The sequence below is a fragment of the Trachurus japonicus genome, chromosome 10, assembly GCF_045865225.1.
Source record: "Trachurus japonicus isolate A0001 chromosome 10, Traja_1.0".
Classification (NCBI taxonomy): Eukaryota; Metazoa; Chordata; class Actinopteri; order Carangiformes; family Carangidae; genus Trachurus; species Trachurus japonicus.
The window spans coordinates 5,720,789-5,743,008 of record NC_140916.1 but is presented as its reverse complement, the minus strand read 5'-3'; the positions used below and the strand labels follow the sequence as shown (position 1 = coordinate 5,743,008).

Here is a 22,220-nt window from a genome sequence, read left to right as displayed (position 1 = left end):
ATAGAGGGCAGCAGCTACAATGCAACCTGCAGTGGAGCTTCAGGGAGTTGGACTCAAAAAAGAAAAAGGTCTTTTCACTTCACAGCTGTAGTGTTGTTCTACAGGGGAACTGAAGAAATGTGTGGACATATGTGAGAAGAGATGCAGGATGAGCAGAGAGAGAGTCTATTAACTAAATATTGAGTCAAAGCAATCCCAGACCAGTTTCAGATAAAGTTTATGAGAGTCTGTGTGATAATGAGACCTCATCCGTCACAATTCAATTGGAGCATTTAGTGTTGCCTTTATTCACAGTGGACTAGAGAAACTCAGTGAGATGTGATTTTTGTGTCATCTTCAGGCTGGTGGAGCATAAACCCACTGACTCCCCAAGGATGGTATATACTTGGAGAGCCCCCCGCCCCCCAAAAAACAAAACAAAACAAAAAAAAGTACGTAGATTATCAGGATGACAAATGAGACATAATATACAAGGAAGAGTCTCTGGGAAATTTTAGTCAAAGCATGTTCCCTGCTGCTTTGGACTCAGAGTTTGGAGGTTTATTCTTGTATGTGGGAAAGTGGCTGAGGTTTATACAGAGTGGGATCTTCTGCTGGGGAGACAGGGGACAAGTGAAAGTTTGTGGAGCTCTCATACTCTGTTTTCTGGTGACATCAACAGAGAGAGAGAGAGTGAGAGAGAGAGAGAGTGAGAGGGAGAGAGAGAGAGAGAGAGAGAGAGAGAGAGAGAGAGAGTGAGAGAGAGAGAGGATTTGGGGGGAAACCTAAGTACAAATCTGTCTGCCTCTCAACCTCCAGGCGTACCAGTCTGTGTTGCGCCTCTGCTCTCTCAACTTTTTTTTTTTCTTCTTACTGATTACAACTCCTCTTGCAACTCTCACTTTTTTTTTTTGTAGTCCTTGGCAGCGGAGGGATGTTCCCGGGAAGGAGGTGACTCCTCAGCTCAACATTTTCACCTTGGGAAGTTTAGGAGTCAGGCGGACAACTTCTTCTTCTCCTCGGACTGGAGGGATTGTGAATGGGGGAGCGTTTGGAGAGACTTTTACGCATCCTGTTGAGTGACGCGCGGTCAGATGTTTTAAAAGAAAACGTTGTCTTTTGCAAGTGTCACATCCACATCCTCATTTCCTCTCCTTTCTTCAATGGCCAGGCAGCGTTTTAAGGAGATTCTGACTGATCGACTCTCTTGAGAGAAACTTTGGTAAACTTCTGCCAACAGCGGACTTTTTTTTCTTCATATATATTTCGGCTTCCATCACTTCTCTCTCTCTCTCTTTTTTTTTTTTAAATTCCACCACTTAGACAAACGACCTCTTTTGACCTTTTTCGGGATCCTCCTTACTTCCACGGTCTACTTCAGCCCCCCGCGGATATTCAATTAACTTCGGTTTTGGAAGTAATTTCAGTGGATAACATGCCTCCGACCGGGCCGGAGAGGCGAGCTGCGCTCTGCCGGGTTTGGCTCCTGGTTCTCGCGCTGGTGGCGTGCGTTGCTTCGGTGACTGGATGCCCACACAAGTGCAGCTGCTCCGGGTCGCATGTGGACTGCCAGGGTCTGGGTTTGAAGACTGTGCCGAAAGGAATACCGAGGAATGCCGAGCGTCTGTAAGTGCGATTTCATGACAGTTTGAGCAGAATCATCACCTTTATCAAACCATCATCATAAACTTCTCTGTGACCTTAACATGCCCCGATTCTCCCTCTCTGCTCCTGCAATATATCCCTCAAACTATTACAGTGCATTTTATGTTTAAAACAAAACAAAACATGCCATCATACTATAGATTGCTTTTCAGAGGTCGTAGGGTTTACATGTAAAGTACTGAAATCGCTGCTGACTTTGACAAGGCAAACTTATTTTAGGAATCTCTCAATGGAAACTTCTTCAAAGGCTCCAATCACCTGCTCGTTTACTTGACTTGGAGCGTAGATGTAGCATTTAGTTGTGAGTGAGATTGCATCTGCCTTGCACCAGGCCACTTTTGAGTGTTTAAATTGATAGAGATTTCAACACTGACCTAGACTCATTGTCGATCGATACAGAAAAAGAACGGATTGTATTTTCAGAGCAACAGTTCACCTGTGGCTGTATTTTGCATCGTATTGCTTAACTTTGGCTTTAGAGTTTCATCATTTATCCTGCAAAATAGAAAAAAAAAACTTTTCTACAGAAGCTGATGAAGTGAATTGAGTTGGGATAAGGTGGATTTCAGTGTGTGTGAAGTGGTTTTAGTTGCATTAAGCCAAATAAAGTTCATACGTTTGAAAATAATGCACCATTACTATCATTACCTGGATGTTTATATAAGCTAAAACTAGAGGTAGCTTCCAGGGAAGCGTTACAAATGTACCTCCTGGCCCAGAGCAGTCTCTTTGGTTATGCACTTAATAGAAGGTGCGCATGAAACTGCCCTTCAATTCTCCAGTGACCCCAATAAATGGAGGCAGTTAAGAAGCAGCCGTGGCTATTCAACTATTCATTAAGAGCGTTTTTTTTTTACAGGTCAGAATAAAAGGAGAGAAGAAGCAGTGAGCTCCTTGAGGCTTTTTCTATCCCCCTGCTCTCCCTTTGCAGCAAGACTTTCCAAAAGGCTTTTTTGCTGTTATCACAAGTTGCTAAAGTTGGGACGAGTGATTTTGCTCTTGAAGAAATACTCTCAGGTCCTTTCTCAACCTGGTGACAGTTAAGTTTTAAATGATATTCACTCCTAAGGCAGAGACAGACCTCTGACAGATGCTGCTGCCACCTCTTTGCCCCGATCTTGACACGTATACACACACCCCCGCAGCCACACACATGCACTCAGAGACGCACACCTTTTGCTGTTACGGTATGGAAGCGATTATGCATGATAACGGAGCAGCCAAAAGCCCCGCGGGGGATCAACAACAGACCTAGCCCTGAGACAACAAACACAATCAGTAGGCTGCACAGGGAGGGCAGGGGGGCCTTGTTTGTAGATGTGTGTGTGTGTGGGGGGGTTACTGCTGGATATGATTTTCATGGCTCTGTGCTTTTTTACACTTTTGTTTATATGTTTGTGTTTCTGAGTCTGCATGTTTGCGCTCGCCGGCGTCATTGTGTTTCTTTGCGTGAGTAAAAGTGCGAGTGCGAACAACGAAACGAAGCCCATGCTCCTTCTTCCATCCCACCGGGCCGCTGTGACCTCCCAGGACCTGTTGGCTTTTACACAGCAATCCCCACAAGACATTTACACCCAAGGAAAAATAAATAATTAGAGCAGGCTGCGATGGGGAGGTGGGATAAGGGGGTCCCCTGCTCCTCGGTGCATGGGGTCCCCTGGGTGGAATATTTGGGGTAGCAGCGCCCCTCCCATTGCCTTCACTCTAGAAACTATGTGTTTATGTTTCCCTGATTTATCCAGGTCAGTGTTTCAGCTGTGACTTTGGCCAAAAGCTGCTCCCTCTCTCCCTCCCTCCCTCTTTCTCTCCAGTCCCTGCCTGCTTTCATCTCTCTTTCTCTCTGCAGATATATTTTAGGGAGTCTGAGATGGGAATCATTAAAATGGATGAGATTCCAGCTCTAAAGGTTACGGCAGATGGGAAACTTTTTAGCAAAGAGAGATGAGCATTATTACGGTGAGCAGGGATTTGGGTTTGACGGCTGGAATAAAGTCCATGTGGACAACAGATTCTAGGAACCTAAGTGCCAAGTTTGTTACGTTACGAGTGAAAAATGGTAAGGTGCATCCCAGTGTCCAAAATTGTGTTATTGATTATTTATACTTCCCTAAAGTAACCAGTTAAAGGTTTAGCAATCGTTACTCTCCCGTGAAGCAAAGTTTGTCCCCATGATCGTAAAAAATACATCATTTGTGAAAGATTTGCATGATTGGTGATGTTATTATTGTTCCTTAAATTGATAATATTTTCAGCCATGCACTATATGTGGTGGCCCTGATGGAGGAAAGACAGATGGAAAGCAATGTAATGAGGCTAAATCACGTCTCAAAATGTTCATGAAATCATGATGTGTTTGCCGCTGCCAGCTGATGTAATGCTAATCTGACATTTGTTATGACACTGTCAATGTCAGCGTATAACCGAACAGTTCATGGCAACAAAAACTGGCAGTCAACATTAAAATTAGAGTCACAAATATATTTAAATTTACTGAATCTGTTATTTCAGAAGTTTCCTGGCAGTGGGACGTTACAAAACGTTCAAAGGCAGTGTAATGTCGCAACGTTGAGGTAACTGGCTGGACGCTGGTATGCATCAATTTGGCCTGTGAGACGGTGCACACTAGGACACATGGGTTTAAAAGAACACGCCAGAGAAAACCTATGTTTTCAGTATCAAGTGCTCTCACACTGACGGCTTGAAAGGCGGACAAAAGTTATAGCTTTCTGCTTCATGCACGCTTTAACCAGTTTATATTCACAACAATTGCAATGGATTCCAATGATAACCCAAAGAACCCAATAAGAAATCACTATTGTACCATAATTGCCACTTTGCTGTTAGTTTCTAGCGTAACTATGTTCCAAAGACTCATGTTTTGGCCAAAATATTGCAAAATACAGAGTTTTACTGTGGTTAGCTCTTTAACTTTGTCACACTCTGCTCTGTTTGCTTATGTTGATTGCGAATGGAAAACTGGACGGGACACTGATGTGTTTTTAAGGTTTCTTAGTGCTGTGAAAAATCAGCCTCGCATTCAGGCTTTGTTCTGCAGTTGTGTCTCATGTCGAAACATTGGGAGTTTCACAAACTCAAAAGCCAGAATCTTCTTTGAAGACTCATCTTTTGGCAGAAACAAACATTTAAAATGATCACATGGAGAGAAACCCATAGAGGAAATACGGGACAGTGCAGTACAATACAGTGCAGTGGTCTCCCTATGCCAGAATGCAATGCAACAAGACCACAAGACATGTGGTGTTTAAGTAAGGGACAAGACCTTTTTTTCTTTTTTTTTTTGCCTTATCTTGAGTGGAAAATCTTTTTCGGCTACTACTCTGCTGCCGCCTTTATCACTGTCGAGCCACATGTAGCGAATCAAACAAATTCAGGCCAAACTCTACGGAGGATACTGAAAACAAATGTAGGGAATCACTGTTAAATGAGCAAGCATATGACACAGGTCGAGGGAAATTGGGTACAGCAATAAAATAAAGCACAAGGCTTAGGCTTGAGGCTTAAATGACTTCAGGATACACTCATATACAATACATGACCCTGAAAACGTATAGATTTTCTCCTTTTTTAAAAGCACCACGGCTGCTTGGATGGAAGGAAATCAGTCAAGTTGGAAAATGACTGGCACCGCAAAGCATGAAAAGTGCCAGCATGGTCCTCTAAACTGTAGAGAGCTATTACACACAGTATATAACTTTATTCCGGTTCACTTGAGCTGCATTTGGAAGTGAAGGGTTGTAGCTTGATATTCGGAGCCAGAGTCCACCTGTCATAACTACAGAATGAATCTCTTTTTAATGCCCCCCCCCCCTCCTTTTCTTCACTATTGTAAACAGAGCATTTGGAAAGGTTAACGAGAGAAAAACAGTGGTGGCCTTAACACACACACACACACACACACACACACACACACACTGAGGCAGCCTCACAGATTACCTCAGGCCAGTCAATTCTGTAATGTCCTCCTTGGGAAGCCACTCGAGACCTCATTTGCATCTAATTTGAGTGGAGGGTTTTGGGGGGAGGCTTAACAGGCTTAACGAGGCTGGGTAAAATGAATTGGAAAACAGGAACGGCTTTTCTCTCCCGGGTCCAATTCACACCTGCCCTACAGGGAACGACATAGACACACACGCATACACACACACACACACACACACACACACACACACACACACACACACATCACACACCCTCAGATGTCGATTTTCAGAGCTGCAAATTCCAAACTGTTGCCCCAGCTGCTGTGAAATGTGGGGAAATTGAATGCTGTGAACTCTAGAGGGGGCCTTCCACTGGCTGAGCTGCAATCAGAAAATGTTTGTGTTAAAGTGTGTATGTGTGTGTGTACATATGAGTGTGATTATACTTTATTTTATTATTTTTTAAAGCGTACTTGTGTTAGCGTGTGGTAGGCCTATCAAGCCCATTATTATTATTATATATATACTACGTATGTGTGTGTGTTGGTGTCTGTGTTTTGCAGTTGAATGAGTTCACTGTTGGAAACGGCGAGCTTCCACAGCCAACTTTACACAATTTAATTCAGATTTTAACTGCCTTATTTCTCCGTTCCCCTCGCTAACGGCGCTCCGAGGAAGTTTTGGCAAGTTTTTTACGAGCAACACCTTCTCTGCTTTCTCCAGCCTCCTCGAGCTTTTTTCTTTTTGTTTTTCTTTTTCCCCTCCCAACTCTTCATCTTTCCTCCATCTTTGGCTCCTTTCCTCCCCATCCCATCCCCTCCACCTTCTTCTCCTCTCTGCAGTCTTTTCCCCTCTGCCCAGCCTCCTCCTCCTCCTCCTCCTCCTCCTCCTCTCTACCGTGCTCCACCGCTCATTCTCTGACCTCCACACACCTTCAGCGTGCCAGCAGCATCTCTCCAGTAGAGTTTTCACAGCTCCCATTTCCCCTCAGCGTGCCAACTGAACCCACCATGGTGCACGCACAACTGTAGGGTCCTGCTGCCGCCGCTGTGTGTGTGCTGCCCGTACTGTATTGTGTGTATTATAATGTACTGTAGGCGTGTGCAAGCATGAGTGAATGTGTGTGTGTGTTTATTATGTGTAGAACAGGACACACACGTTCCAATAATCGCTGCCTCTGGCTCTTATCAAAGCTTGGTGTTGATTGGTCAATGGACGCTGTAACCACCACACCCTCTGCAATGGAACGGCATTCCATGGTGGGACTGGGAATCTCTGAGTGTGTGGGATCCTTGGGTTTAACCTGTGCACATGTAGTATTTAATATATATTTGATGTATTGCTTTTATAAAACGGTTACCAATAATGACAATATGAAAGAAGGATACGGAATCAATTTCATGTAGTTTTATTCAACCAGAAATACATATTATCCAATAAAATAGCCTCACTGTGAAAAAAATAGTCCCACCTCTCCAGACATTAGCTCCAAGTAGCTCTGCATCTCGTCTTTTCCTCTGCTTTTTTTTCAGGTGAAAGTCACTGCTCAATCCCCTCTACCATTGTTAACCCTCCCCGGAGGTGAAAGTTCACCTTAAACATGTGAATTCAACTACTTTAGTCCATTTTTTAACAATGTAAAAACTCCGACTGTCTTTACAGTCCGTTGTCATGGATACATGACAACAACTTCCATTCATACCAGTCATTACCAAGGGGGCAGTTGTCGGTCTGAGAAGTGAAGCTCACTTCCGCGTTCAAAAATCTGCAATCCCCTCGGATTCCTCTGGGGGCTGGTGTCAGAAGGGAGCATTCCCCATAGACCCCCATGTTAAAATCACCGACTTTACATCCTCAGTAAACATGTTAAAAGCCTGGTGTCAGAACGTTTTTTCGTCTCAATCGATAGTTTCTACCCCCGCACACACTCTGAGGGGGGTGAATTTTTTTTTAACTCTACCGTTTTACTGTTATTAGGTTAAAACTCTGACCAATTAGGGCGCGGAAACGTTGAGTGACAGGTCCGAGCAGCTCCGTGGACAGCTGCTTTGAGGCCAGTGGGCGGGTTCTCGGCCGGCCAATCCAACATGGCGCTGTTCAGGCCGCCATATTTGAGTCACAAAAACGACTCCCCAAAACCAATGGGTGACGTCACGGACGCTACGTCCATTCTTTTTACAGTCTATGGTCATTACGTGCCTGACGCGGAGTGATAGCCTACGCTGTGATAAGGCTTTAGAAGAGTAGCCGTGGTAGCTATATGCTCATTATACCACGGTTAACAACCAATCAGATTGCCGGATTTCACCTTTCCGTTTTATAAGACTGGATCATTTCTGCTGACATTCCCGTTCCCTAAATGTAGATGAATCTGACTGGAGAGAATCTACGGCCACACCCATGGAGTCTGATAAGTCAAATATACATCCCACTGTTTTGATGGTTCCCATAGATCTCTGTTAACCACGTTGTGTTGATCCTTCGCCAACGTTTGTGAAAACCAGGGAGCTAATTAGTGATGTAATTGTTGTTTGTGCAGAACATGAGCTTAGTTTCTTCTTAGTTTAGTTACTTCAGTGAGCAACACACATACTTTGGTAACTGTTGAATAAAAGCCATCATTCAATGAGGAGCGTTCTTTACTGTTATCGTGGGTATGGTGGTGATGTAATACATCTGAGGAGCAGCCGAGTGTTATTGCTATAGCAGACGAGTCTAAACTAATAAGTGAAAACCACAATAAGCCTGCTGTTCTCTAACAGCCTCTTTATGTCACGCCTATCTTCTGTGGCCATCTTGCGGTCACAAATTTGTGCCCTTCCAACTGTGTTTGATTCACTTACGGGATGCCAAACGGCACAAGTGAGGGTAACCGATATTTAGGCTCCACTTCTAGGTCAGTGGGTGATATTCTTTTCCCTAAGTTTCCCCAGTGTGTGGGCAGTTGACCTTTTCTATATAATGACTTTCAGGCTGCCAAAGAGGCTGCCAGCTGGCACCGGCGGTGGGCACTGCCCTTCTGGGAAATTGAAGCGAGCTGGATGCTACATTAAAACACACACAGTCGCACACACGCTGCATTCACATGGCACACACGAGACATGCAATGGCACACACTCGTACACATGGAAAATCAGACACATACATGCAGACATATGATGGCACCTACTTGTTTTGCACTTGACTGTCTCTAATTATCACAATCATGGCAAAACTCATTTTAAACTTGACCCTGAAAGAAAAATTGTTTAATGTACAACTTGAGTCTCATTTGTGCATTTTTGGTGTCACTGCTTTTATCTATTGCTGCTGATTACACTGAAGTAACTGCTGCAATCTGGGAACACTACATAGTTGTTGAAACAGAGGAAATTAATGGCCAGATGATAGGACGGGTTGTAGACGAGCCAAAAGTTAATCTGATTATCATTATTAATGTTTTATTATGAGGATAAACTGGGAGTGAACGCTTTTGAGATCCAGCTTTGCACAGAAAAACTTTGTGGAGGCGCAACTACAGAAAGCGTGGTGGGTCAAAGTTGAAACCACAGAGAAGTTCTTTTAACTGTGATGGATGTCTGGAGCGAACACTTTAGGTGATTATTTCACAGTTTGCCTTCATTTCCTCTTCAAAGTAAGTTTTGCTAACCTGGGGGTTGGTTCAAGTCCTGTATGATTGGCTTCTTTTCTCTTTTCAACTCAGCAATTATCTTTGTGTGTGAAGTGTTATTATTACAGATGATTTGGTGGACAAAACTACCTAAATAAGAAAAAAAAAATGTTCTCAAAACCCTCAAACAAACTTCTGAAGTAGTAAAGAAAAGCCCAGAACTTCTCACTCTCCAGAAATATCCTCACTCTCAACGTCTAAAAACAGGTCGTCACAAAGTGCATGGGAGCTCGTACTGTAGGAGACACTCATCGTTAGTCACACACACACACACACACACACACACACACACACACACACAGTACACTCTCATGCTTTCACTGGATTAAACATGCAATTGGTCGTAGATGGAAACTTTGACATATAACAAGAGAGAAAAAGAAAGAGAAAGAAAGAAAGAAAGAAAGAAAGAAAGAAAGAAAGAAAGAAAGAAAGAAAGAAAGAAAGAAAGAAAGAAAGAAAGAAAGAGAGTCGATGTCACATAGAAACTAGCCCAAGTCACGAATGACCTTCTGTGACTTTCTGCTGAAACAGAAGCCATCGGTGCGGAGGACTTCAGAGTGTATGTCATAGCAAAACGCCACTCCGGGTTTGTGTGCATGAGTTTGTCTCAGTTTGTGTGTGTGTCTGTGTGTGTGTGTGTGTGTGTGTTCGTGCAATACGCTTGGAGTCGTTTGATGTTAACAAGCTATGCCACTGTTTTGTTAGGCCACTGTCACCAAAGCAACACATTATATCCCTGCTGCTGGGATTTTCTGTTCTCGCTGTGTGTGTTTCTGTGTGTTACCCCCGCACCATTTATGTTTGTGTGTGTGTGTGTGTGTATCTGCTTGCATGTGGCAGTGCGTGTGTGTACAACAGTATGAGAGTGTTACTTGCTCCATAATTGTCTCTTTTCAGTCCAATGTTGAGCTGAGCTGGATGTGACAGACTGTTTATGTCAGGCTGGAGGCTTATAGAGGAACTGGTCACTGCGCTGTGCTGTGTGTGTGTGTGTGTGTGTGTGTGTGTGGGTGTGTGTCTCTCTCTCTCTCCATCTCCCTGTCTCTCTCCCACTCTTTCTCCATCATTCACTTTCTCCCTCCGTCTCTCATTCCTCTTAACCTCTCTCATTCTCTTACCCTCTCGTTCATTCACTCTCCTTTTATTTTCTCTCTCCCTCTCCCTCTCTCTCTGTCTCCAGACTTGGCTTCTGTTGAGGAAGCAGCAGGCCCTGTTCTTGTCAAGTGGCCTCTCAGTGGCCAAATCACCCCTCCACCGCCCACCCCTCACACCCACCCACCCAATTCACTTGCAATACAGCAGTAGTAAATCTAAACAAAAGCAACGCAGCCCTATAAACTCGAGCAAAGAAAAGAGCTAACCAAATACAGCGCTGGTTTACGGCCCTTTTGGCTCGTGACTCTTAAAAAAAAGAAAGGGATGCTAGCAGGCGATTCCCTAATGTGGTCAAGCCCTACGTGGTTAACGGGCAACACCAAACTATGAACTTCCTGAGGTTGAGTTGAGTGGCGTTAAACATCAAATAGAAAAAGCGTCAGATGACATAACACAGAGAAGGAGACACATTATTATTACCCCCTCGGGATTCAACAAAAATCCAATCAGTCTGGGGGAAAAACCGAATGTGCAAGATGCATTAACAAGTAATTCAAAACACACACGCAATTTAAAAAGACACAAGCAGACGAAGAATGAGAAAACACAGAGGGATGAAGATGGATTGGATGCTTAGAAAGCGGCTGAAGAGAGAGGAGAACAGATCTGAACAGATAAAGTTTAAAAAGTGCAGATGGGACGGAGGGATCTGTGCTGTGCGTCATTCAGAGAGGATTCCTCTTGGTGGAGAGAATAGGAGCGTCCTTCAGTCTGCTGTAGGCAAAATATTTTACCGGCTAATGGCTCCTTTATCACCGTTGTCTCGCTTTTCATCTCTCTCTTTGGGAAAGAAGTTCTCCTACCTTTTGTTTAGTTTCTTTGAGCATTTGTTAGCATTCTGGACGTTGCAGATGTCGCCAATAAGCCTGTAGCTTATTTGTACACACACACACACACACAGAGAGAGAGAGACACACACAGTTCTGGTTGTAGAGATGAATGTGTGTAGAGGAAGACCGGCCAGATAAAATGTGAAATGTCAAGTGTCAGAATGTTTCTGAGAAGTATGCAGAGCCTACACAAGGAACTATCTCCAACAGTGGGATCACTGTCTGGCTGCAGCGACGCCGTTCGTCGTCCAGATTTCCTCAAGTGCCGTTAGAAAATGTTCTTGTTGTGTAAACTAAACCGTGGCTGAATCTGATAAGGTGCAGCATGCACATTGTGAAAAGTGACACATACACATTCAACCCTCCTGTTGTCCACCTGGGTCAAGGAAGGAAGGGAGGAGGGAAGGAAGGCAGGAAGGACAAATGAAAAGTAGGAAGGAAGGCAGGAAGGACAAAGGGAAAGAAGGAAAGAAGGACAAAGGAAAGATGGGAGGAAAGAAAGAAGGGGAAAAGGAAGAGAAGATAGATGGAGGGAGGGGACTGATTGGGTCAAAAAGGAAGGAAGAAGGAAAGATGGAGGGAGGGAACAGATTCATTCAAGGAAGGAAGAAGGAAGGGAAAAGGAAGGAAAGAAAGATGGAGGGTCAATTGGATCGAAAAAGGAAGGAAGGAAGGACAAAGGGAAAGAGGAGAGGAAAGAAGGAAGGAAAGAAAGATGGAGGGTCAGTTGGATCAAAAGAGGAAGGAATAAGAAGTGAGGACGAAGAGAAGGAAGGAAGAAAGGAAGGACAAAGGGAAAGTAGGGAGGAAAGAAGGAAGGAAAGAAAGATGGAGGGTCAATTGGATCAAAAGAGGAAGGAAGAAGAAGTGAAGACGAAGGAAGGAAGGAAGGAAGGAAGGAAGGAAGGAAGGAAGGAAGGAAGGAAGGAAGGAAGGAAGGAAGGAAGGAAGGAAGGAAGGAAGGAAGGGATTGTGGAAAGAAGGAAGGAAGAAAGGAAGGAAAGAAGGAAGGACCCAGAAAGACAACAGGAGGGTTAAAAGACGATGACAGACAAACCTGCAGACAGACAGATGAGGATTGATGATGATGAAGGTGACGCATGAGTGAACAGATCTCATGTTGAAGGCAGGAGACAGGAGAGATGAAGCAGGAACGAGCAGAGCTAAGGAAGAGACCATCAGAGATACAGACCCAGTTCACACATAAATCAACCAGCTGTTTAAAAATGGCTGCAAAAACTTCTCTGTGCTGTTTTCACTTGTCTTTGTCTGCTCGTTCCCATCGTGGCTGCAGACAGGACTGCAGGAATGATGCAACTTTAAATCCCTACGCTCCTTAAGTTTGAATATCTGATTATCTCAATTAAGCTTTTGTCACGCAAACCTCCATGTCCACACACAGACTCTTTTTATTTATACATGTATGACGTGTTCAAAGTAATGGTATGAGTCTGTAAATATCCTGTCATGGTTAATTTTAAAAAGGACATGACCCCGCGGCGCGTTGTCCTCAGAGGTCTGTAAGTCTCAGAGCCCTGGACTTCTTCTGTGAACGCGTCTTCGGGCCCATGCACTCCGCTTGTTCTTGTGTGTTCACGTGCCATTTGCGTGTGCATGTGTGTATGATGTGAATGACCAAAATCTCCTAGTGATGATTGCTGTGTATCCCAGAGAGCGGCTCTGTAATAGGAGAGAGTTCACTACCCATTAGCATCACGATGAGAGCGACTCAAAACAGCAGTAAACGGTCGCACAGGAGACCAAATGTTCCACAAATCCCCCAAATTTTCCAAAACTTGTAGCTTTGACTCTGGTACACAATATTTTGGTCTTCAAACACAGGCTGAACATGTCCCTCTTGAATGCTTTCCATGATTACATCTTACAGGGTTTTTACAATTTAACTTGTACATGTTTCGGGCGCGGTGGAACAGTGGTTGCCTCACAGTGGGAAGGTTTGGTTGTTCCTCTGTTTAAAGCAACAATATGTAGTTTCTGAATGCTAATAGCCTAAATATTGGACCGATGTTGTTGAATTTTACAACTCCCCAACAGAATGTCACTCCACTCGTCAGAATAACAAGGGGAGTCGGATTTTGTTCAACATTCAACAGTTTTTCTACCACTTGAATGAGTTTAGAAGTATTATTTTAAGGTCGAGAAAGTACATAGTGTTGCTTTAATGTCTCTAGTGATATGTGATCTACAAGAACTTTACATTCACATCACATTTATCTGTAGTAACAACCAGTGGCACAGCTCCATAGCCGTTGCTGTGTCCAGTTTCTGTCCATTCACTCTCTTGCTGTAATGTGTTTTCTACAGTATACTCAACAGACTCACTAGGGGATAAGTGCAGACAGCAGCTGATGTTTTTCAGACACTACTTGGGGCAGCAGTAGTTTAATTGTGACATAGTTATGTGCCAGATATTTGTAATTATGATTTTTGAACGCCAGAACATCTGCATCACATATGAGGCAGACGAATGTGATCTTAACTTTTTTTTTATGTTTGATTTGAAGCCTCCTCTTTTTTTTTCTAATTTAGTCCTGACGATTAAAACTCCTGTTTTTTTTTTGTTTCGTTTTGGGGTTTTTTGACTCTCACATGCATAGCAAAGAATAATCTGGTTCAGTTTAACTATTATTTTGTATTTAGCAACAGTTGTGGACAGTTTGTCTTTCTCACTAGTTCGGCTCTCTCAGTCCCGATTGGACGAAACGATCACATACTGTAACAATATAATGATTTGATACACTGCTTTTGCCCTTTTGCTTCACGTCAAGTGAGATTGCAGTTATTGTGGTTGCGTGAACAGTTGTTACATCAAACATGTGAAGATGGATTGCAGCCACACCGAGGGCTGATTGTGAAGCGGCTGGATGCCCGCCCCCTCTGCTCCTGGTGACGGACACACAGTCAGAGCGTGGAGCTCAGAGGAAAAAGGAAGAAGGCAATTAGGATTCCATGCGTAACTGGGAGATTTAGAGGGAGAAATTGAGCATACCTATCTTAGAGAGAGAGGGAAGGATGGAGAAAGGGAGAGTGGGAAAGTGAAGAGGTACAAGAGCTTTGTGGAAAATAACAGGAGATTAGCACAGGAAGCGAACGCATTCGGTAACGAAGCGTTGGGGCGGCGAACGACAAGGAATGAAAGGGAAAGGATGGAGTGATAAGGATGCAAGATGGAGCGAGAGGAGGAGAAGAGGAGAAGATGAAGTGGAAAGAGGAAATGTAGCAGTGTCAGAGACAGACAGAAACAGAACAGAACAGAGAGAGGAAACTCTTTGCAGCTCTTAATCGTTACTCCTCATTGTTGTCTCAGATAGAGGTGAGCAAAGGTCAAGAAAACAAAAACAGGCCATGCAGGCTGAGATAGGGAGAGAAAGAAAAACACAACTGCCTGGTGTGTAACCCGCTTTGCCAAACATTTAAACTCATGTATTCTCTTAATATTTCATGGTTTACCACCGCAGCAGCAGCAGCTTGTCTGCTTGTTCATTCCTCCGAGCTCCTGGGAGTCTTTGTCACCTGATCTGTCATTTGTTTAACATTCCTCTCTAATAGTTATTTCTCTGTTTTTTCTCAGTCTCTGTGGTGTAGCCAACCAATAAAGCTGCACTGTAAGTGAATCAACCCCCCACATACACACACTGTATCTGTGTGTGTGTGTGTGTGTGTGTGTGTGCGTAAAGTTGACTGGTTTGCCGGCTCAAGGCAGCCAGACTACAAGGTTCACTGATTTCAGTGGTCTGGGGTGAGATGTGGAGGGGAGCCGTCTGCGCCTTTGTGTGTCTGTGCGTGTGTGTGTGTTGTATGGTATATTAATTCCCTGCACACCTGCTGTTTGCATTCTTTTCTTATCCTCTTGTCGCAAACACACACACACACACACACACACAAACACACACACATGCTCTCCTTACCTCTCTGCCTGTAATGGAAACAAACAGTGGTTAAGGCTTTTGTGTTAAAGCCTCTCGTTAGTTGTCTGACTGCCAGCTGGTCAGTTAAGTTTACAGCTAAGTCGAGCTTTACTGCTGGGTGCGGTGGATCCCCGAGCTGCAGCAGGCCAGGTGCACCCAGAGGTTGCCCCACTTAGCTTTACGTCATTCATATCCTCCGTAGCCCTAATTTTGCACTGAGAGACCTCCTCGGTTTAATGAAGCTTTTCAGTGAATTTTGAATTATCTTAAGTTTGGTGCAGAGAAGTTCTCGACTGCATCATTACGTGAGTTTCACCAGGTTTTCTCTTTGTGCACTGAGATATAAGCAGGTCTCAGTGCACAGACTCTCACTACTTTCAGTGTGAAAAGACACGTAAACTGCAGATCTTAAAGGGACCACGAGGAGTTTTGGAAAGCAAAGTGTTTTCACACTACATTTCCCATGAGCCTCCGTGCGCATGGTGAAATTCTTGGACCGGCGCAAGACGAACAAAAGCGAAAACATTTGCCAAGAATGTTTTCATTGATCAAGAATGAAAGTCGGAGATTTGAAGATGATCAGATACTGTCGTAGTTCCGACCATAAACGGCGATCCGGCTGCGTTATTCCCATGACCTGCCGAGCAGCGTCCGGGAAACCTAAACTAGGAAATGCTGGGCAAGTCGACCACTAAATAATAATATCAAAATAACTATAAAGACAAAATTATATATTTATTGAAGATGGACCCATTAACAAGTGTGGGTGTGGGTAATGTAGATTCATCCACATTAATATGAGACTCTTTTATAACCAACAGCAAACTCCTCTGTGTCTCTTTAACAGCTAATTAAATATAATTGAAACTAGAATGAAGAGAAATATATAAATCACAGGTGCTGCAGTTTGTAATGACAGTAATGTGCCACAATGGGCCATTAGAAATAGAAGCACAGCAGCGCCTGTGATTCACCTGTAAGGACACCGGTCACTGATTCCCCAGCACTTCAACCGCTCACTGCTTAAAGGATTAGTTCTTCATGGATTCTTGCGATCCATGATTTTCTTCTTTAGGCATTTTTCCGACCAGACTCTATTGGAGACTCTGTTCTAGCTTTGATAAATGAAATCAGTAAAATCAATAGTATAGTATTAGTAGTTCAGAATAAATCTAAATTGTCTTGGGTCAGTAGCTTTTTAATAATGTGAGTGGTTGTTGAGGATGAGGAATAAAAGAAAATTATATCTTACAGCGTTATTTATTTCAGAGCACATCACTGTCAGTCGGTGCACTATTCATTTGACAGTCCAAGCATTTAATTTCACACCAGACTTCACTTTGCTCTGGCAGTGGCATCAACTTTCTCAGTTTTTCGGCAGTGTTTGTAGATGGGGTGATGCCATCGCTCCCCACCTGGCCCTGTGTCCTCAGTGTTTGTTTGACTGCAGCGCAGTTTCCCTGGTGAGAGCAGAAATTTCCACTGTGAACAAGAGAAAGATGGAGATAAGGATGGAGAGATTAGAGGAGAGGGGAGAGAGGAAATAAAGGGCAGGAAAATATAGCCAACTGTAAAAGAGTGAAAGATTGAGATAAAAGAGGAGAGATTAGAGGGAGAGAGAGAGAGAAAAAAACAGATGAAGGCGAAGAAAAAGTGTTTAGTCAACTGTGAAACAGTGAAAGATAAGACATGAGAGATTGAGAGAGGGGGACACGCTGTAAAAGAGGGGGAGATTAGAAAGAAAAAGTGGAGAGGGAGGCTGCATGGGAACACAGGGGTGAGGCTGGCTGTGAAGGACTGACAGATTGACATTAAAGAGCAGGGAATGGGGGAAAGGAGAGATTTAAGGGACAAAGAGCAGAAAAAAGAAGAAAAAACTGAAAGATTGTTGCCAAATGTGAAAAGATAAGGAAAGACACAGCAAAGGGTGAAGGAGCGGAGACGAGGACGGACAGAGGTGGAGTGATAGGGAGCAGAAATTTTCAGATTGGACGCTGCCTCAGAGTCATTCAGTCAGGATGAAATTACAAATCAACAGGAGGAAAAAGAAATCATCGTGGAAGCACCTCTTTCCTCGAGCTGAAAACATTAAATCAATACAGCACTGAGCTTTTTTTTCATCACATCAAGAAGTCGTTGTGACTGTTGAATGTGCTGTTAGGATCTTTGATTAATTTGTCTTTGATTGCAATAAATGAAACAACTGAATTCATCAGTTCCCTATTTATATAACCAACACTCATAGGGCAGCATTAGCTTCAATTTGACCCTCTGATGACTATAAAGTATACCTTCTTTTAGCTCTGTTTTGGTCTCCTCCTCCTTCAGAGCAAAGTATCCGATTTTTTAGTGGCTAAATGTTTCTCTATGTGCAGCAGGTAGTCGCTGAACTTTGTCTGTCTCCTGCTTCGTCTTTTTTTCTGTTGGAAACAGCTGCCTGCTGTGTCTGGAAATGAGGTTGATGAGATTAGTTGAAAGCTGTGAGCGGTGAAACCAAAACAATGAGCTGGAAGAAACTAAAAAGCTTTTGGTGAACTGCAGAATTGTGCGCTACTCTCCTTGGATTTGTCAGCATTAGTGATTCTCTCCTCTCCTCTCCTCTCCTCTCCTCTCCTCTCCTCTCCTCTCCTCTCCTCCTTCTTCCTCTCCTCCCCTCCCCTCCCCTCCTCTCCTCTCCTCTTCCTTCTCCTCTCTTCTCCTCTCCTCTCCCCCTCCTCTTCCTTCTCCTCTCCTCTCCTCTCCTCTCCTCTCCTCTCCTCTCCTCTCCTCTCCTCTCCTCTCCTCTCCTCTCCTCTCCTCCTCTCCTCTCCTCTCCTCTCCTCTCCTCCTTCTTCCTCTCCTCTCCTCTCCTCTCCTCTCCTCTCCTCTCCTCTCCTCTCCTCTCCTCTCCTCTCCTTTCCTCTCCATGGGACCTCACTCTGAGGACGTATTTGTTGTTGGCCATGATTTAGTCCAGCTTTCCATCCCGGTCTCTGCTATAGTGGGTGGGAGTCTTTGATCGGCAGTCATTTCATGTGACCTCCCATTGTATCGGTTCAGATACTGTAACTTTTTTATTATGCTGGAGCCCTTTCAAGGACCCCTGGTGGACTCTGGACCCCATTTAGGCTTTGGGAAGCGCGGCCCTCGCCCACATCAGCCCTCCCTGTCTCAGGCCGGGGTATGGCTCTTATTAGTGGTCCTTGCCATGGCAGCTTGGGGAAGCCTTTTGAAACCTAATATGGTCTTAAATCAGATTTATAAATGTTTAGGTGTATTATGAAAAACACACACGCAGGCCGCCTTGGCAAAACCAGTCTCTGTTTATGTGTGTGTGTGTCGGTGTGTGTGTGTGTGTCTGAGTGAAAGCTTATGGAGAGTTAGTGTGTGAAATAAGAGAGAAAATTGTGTGGCTTGTTTGTCTGTGTTCTCTTGTGTGTGTGTGTGTGTGTTTTTTTTCCTTGCCCTAATTCCTCCAGTGCGACAGCGTTTCAATAAACAGCATAGCTGCGTAAAGGGAACCAGTCTATACACACACACTCAGGCAGTCAGTTCATATTGCAGTGTGTATACATTGTGCACTCATAGTTAAAACAGATTGAATGACAGCCAGGAAACACGATAAGCTTTTAAACTCTGATGATGGAAAGAGAAAATAATTTCATCCCGCTTTCTATTTTTTCTAATTTTTTTTGCTGGAAAAATTTCTTCTCAATAATTCTCAGCAGCAGGAGCTGTGTGTATATGTATGTGTGTTTGTGTGCATGTGTGTATGTGTGTGCTCTCATGGTGCCTGTACAGTAGGAGTGTTAGTATGTTTTGGTTTCTGTTTGTGTTTGTATATTTGTGTGCGCGTGTTCTTGTGGGCTCTTATGCTGTGGGACGTTCTCACGCTTTGACCGACGGCCACATTCACCGATTTGACTGAGGAAGAACACGCAGACACACACACACACATGCACTCAGTGGGTCCTCGCTGCCCTTTTTTTCTGTCTAAAGACATTGTATACTTTCAAAATACAGTGTGTTATATTAAGTTCATACTCGGTTAAACTCACCCTGTGACCTCTGTGTTTCTCTCTGCAGGGATCTGAACAGAAACAACATCACCAGGATCACTAAAGTCGACTTCTCCGGCATCAAGAACCTCAGGATTCTGTAAGTTTGTTTGTTTCAGTGTTTTTGTAGAGATGAACCATGTAGAGATGTCGAAAAAGCACATTTTCTTAAAATACACATGTATATGTTCCGCTTAAGCGAGGGTTTTGGTATTTTGTTACATTCTTACTCATTTTTTACACAACATTTCAACAGCTCCAGAGATAGATAGATAGATAGATAGATAGATAGATAGATAGATAGATAGATAGATAGATAGATAGATAGATAGATAGATAGATAAAGAGACTTTATTGATCCCAAGCTGGGAAATTACAGTGCAGCTGCAGCATTACACACAGTGACGATACAAATAGGGTAAGAATATAAAGAACAAACTACAATAAAATAGCAAAAGCAAATGAAATGTAACATACAAAAGTATATACAACAAATTGGCAATGTTGATATAATAAATATATGATAAATATTGTCCTACAGAGATGATGTGTTGATGAGGAACAACCCAGAATCCACTGCCTTCAGAAAAAAAGAACAAGTTTTTTTACATTGACTTTTGAATCCCTGAGAAAATAAGATCTATGACAAACAAGAGTTTATGGGACAGTCTTTAAAAAATTAGCAACACTTTAATGTTTGGTAAGGCTACGTTTAATGTTAAGGTTTGTTAAGTCCATCACCAGAATAATGCTGATCTGGGAGCGGCGTCCGAGTTGACCGCATGCTAGCTTTCGTTGTTACTAGCATTGTTAGCTAAAACCAGCCAATAAAAACACATTATGTGATAGTTTGAAAGTGTGAAAGCAACATAACATATCCCCAAGTAGAGGTCACACAATACGGTGGATACAACTAATTTGACGACACAAAAACAAGACGTGGATTATGAATGTCGGCCACAGCTTTTACTCACTGTTGATGCTAAGTAGCTTGGACGGCTCGGACTGTGAGCTTGGGGTTACCGAAGGTCTTCAGAGTTTACGAGTCAGTATTCCTATTTCATTACTTTCTAATGATGTTAACAGCCAACTGGGAACTCAGATAATCCGACTTTTGAGTTTCGTAATCGTCAAATATCAAAAGTTAATGTTTTCCGGATGGCACTGACAAACAACTTATTTTGTCACTTCGGTATGCAGTTGGCTGGATCTAGGTATGTGGTTGACCCCGGTACCAGGTCTTTTATGTGCATTTTCTCCTCTTTTTCCCTGTGACTTGTATTTGTTTCTTTACAAGGAGTCCCATTACCCAAAAAGCTGCCATGCTGGAGTAATTACACAAATGCTATATTTACCTAATAGGCCTGTATATGGCTATAGGGGAAACAAGTCTCTATAAAATGAAGTTTCCCATCCTAATGAGGGATTTCAGGGCAGGAGAGAATGCAAGTGTCTTATCCAAGGAGTCGAGTTTCGTAATTACTGAATTTTTACAAGGTTGAATAATAGAGTAATCATGAGCTGGGATGCCAGTAACAAGCACTAAGACTCCTATTTGTTAAACAAGAGCAATGCAACAACAAAATGCTGCACTGATGGGGATTTGATATGAAAATGCTGAAAAATGTTGCAATTCCTGGACAAATATTATCGAGAAATTGTGAGTCATTGTTGATAGTAAAAGAAAAGATAAAGTAACTAAGGAGTTCTCAGGCGTCTGTCTCCCTTGTGTCTCCGAACAATTGTCAGGCTACACTGGATTTTAAAGGTTTTGCAATCTTGGGAAATCCGGAGATCCAGAGATAACAGAGTGCCTTTTTTGAAAATGAGAAACAAGCAACAGATGTTTGAGATTGAAGATGAAATGTGCACGTTTAGTTAAGGAGAACATAATTTAGCCTGAGCTATAAACCGTCTGAGCATATAGGTGAGGCTTTAAGGAGATGTTCACAGGTCCACCTATCAACTCCACCATGCACCGTCCACGGAGAGTTATCTCCTCTTCAAGTGCGATGCGTGTCCAGCCCGAACCACATTGATATGTCATAAACGGCGATTCCAACCATCCGGATATACGATCTGTTCATGAATTGTTAAGGTTATGGGCTTTGAGAGGAGGCCCAAACAGCTGAGGCCATGCTGACCGCTGGTCCATTTCAAGGAAGAACAAGCTTCCAAAAGCGATTTATTGACTGCAGTATAAACACACAGCTGTCAGTAAACATCTCAAATGGACATTATTTCCATGAACTTTCTGTATACGGCTTGTCTAATCTTAAAAAAGAAAGAATTTCACAATATATGCTAAAGTCATTAGTGACGTTGCCATTGCTTGTTCTACTTAAAGAGAGTGAAAGAGTGTGACTCCTTGTGTCCTCTCAGCTGTCCTAATGACTTCAAGGGCTCTCCAACTCTTGTGCCTCAAGTGGCTCAAATTTGTGTGTGTCTGTATGTATGTGTGTGTGTGTGTGTGTGTGTGTGTGTGTGTGTGTGAGGGCTGTAATAACTATAATCGACCGTTGGCTGCATGCAGCTTCCCTCCTCACTCTGTTTTCACCAGACCAGGAGATAAAAATACACTCCCCATCACAAACTATACGCTGAGGAGTGGACATAGGTTTATGTGTGTGTGCATGTGTGTTTGCGTTTGTTAAGTACAAACACAAACACACACACACACAAACTTTAACCGTACTTGTAAGGATATGGGTGGGCTTTGGAGTTTGTGTTTAGTTGATGTCTCAGGTTTGATTGACATATGATTATCTGAGCAAGAGAGAGAGAGGGACCTTTATTTGCATCCTTGAGACAGAGTGACATGCATAGACCAATAAAAAAAAAAAAAGAGGCTGTGTGCTTGTGTGTGTGTGTGTGTGTGTGAATGCAAGAGTGTGTTTGCGTGTAGTGGGCCGGCAGCGTCTTTCATGTGGTGCTGGTGATAAACTGCTGTGACATTTCCCCACTCTAAATCTCTTTAAAAGAAATGGGAAGGAGAAGGCTTGGGAAAAAAA

General features: G+C 43.3%; 1 protein-coding gene across 1 annotated transcript in view; it reads left to right on the top strand.

Annotated features, from left to right (window-relative positions):
• The first annotated feature begins 743 nt into the window (after window positions 1–743).
• Window positions 744–22,220, top strand: part of slit3 (slit homolog 3 (Drosophila)) — a 275,138-nt gene continuing 253,661 nt past the window's right edge. The window contains exons 1-2 of the mRNA XM_085789009.1: window positions 744–1,605; window positions 19,238–19,309. Of these exons, the coding sequence (XP_085645135.1) occupies window positions 1,415–1,605; window positions 19,238–19,309 (263 nt within the window). The 5' untranslated portion in view covers window positions 744–1,414. The remainder of the gene's footprint in view (window positions 1,606–19,237; window positions 19,310–22,220) is intronic.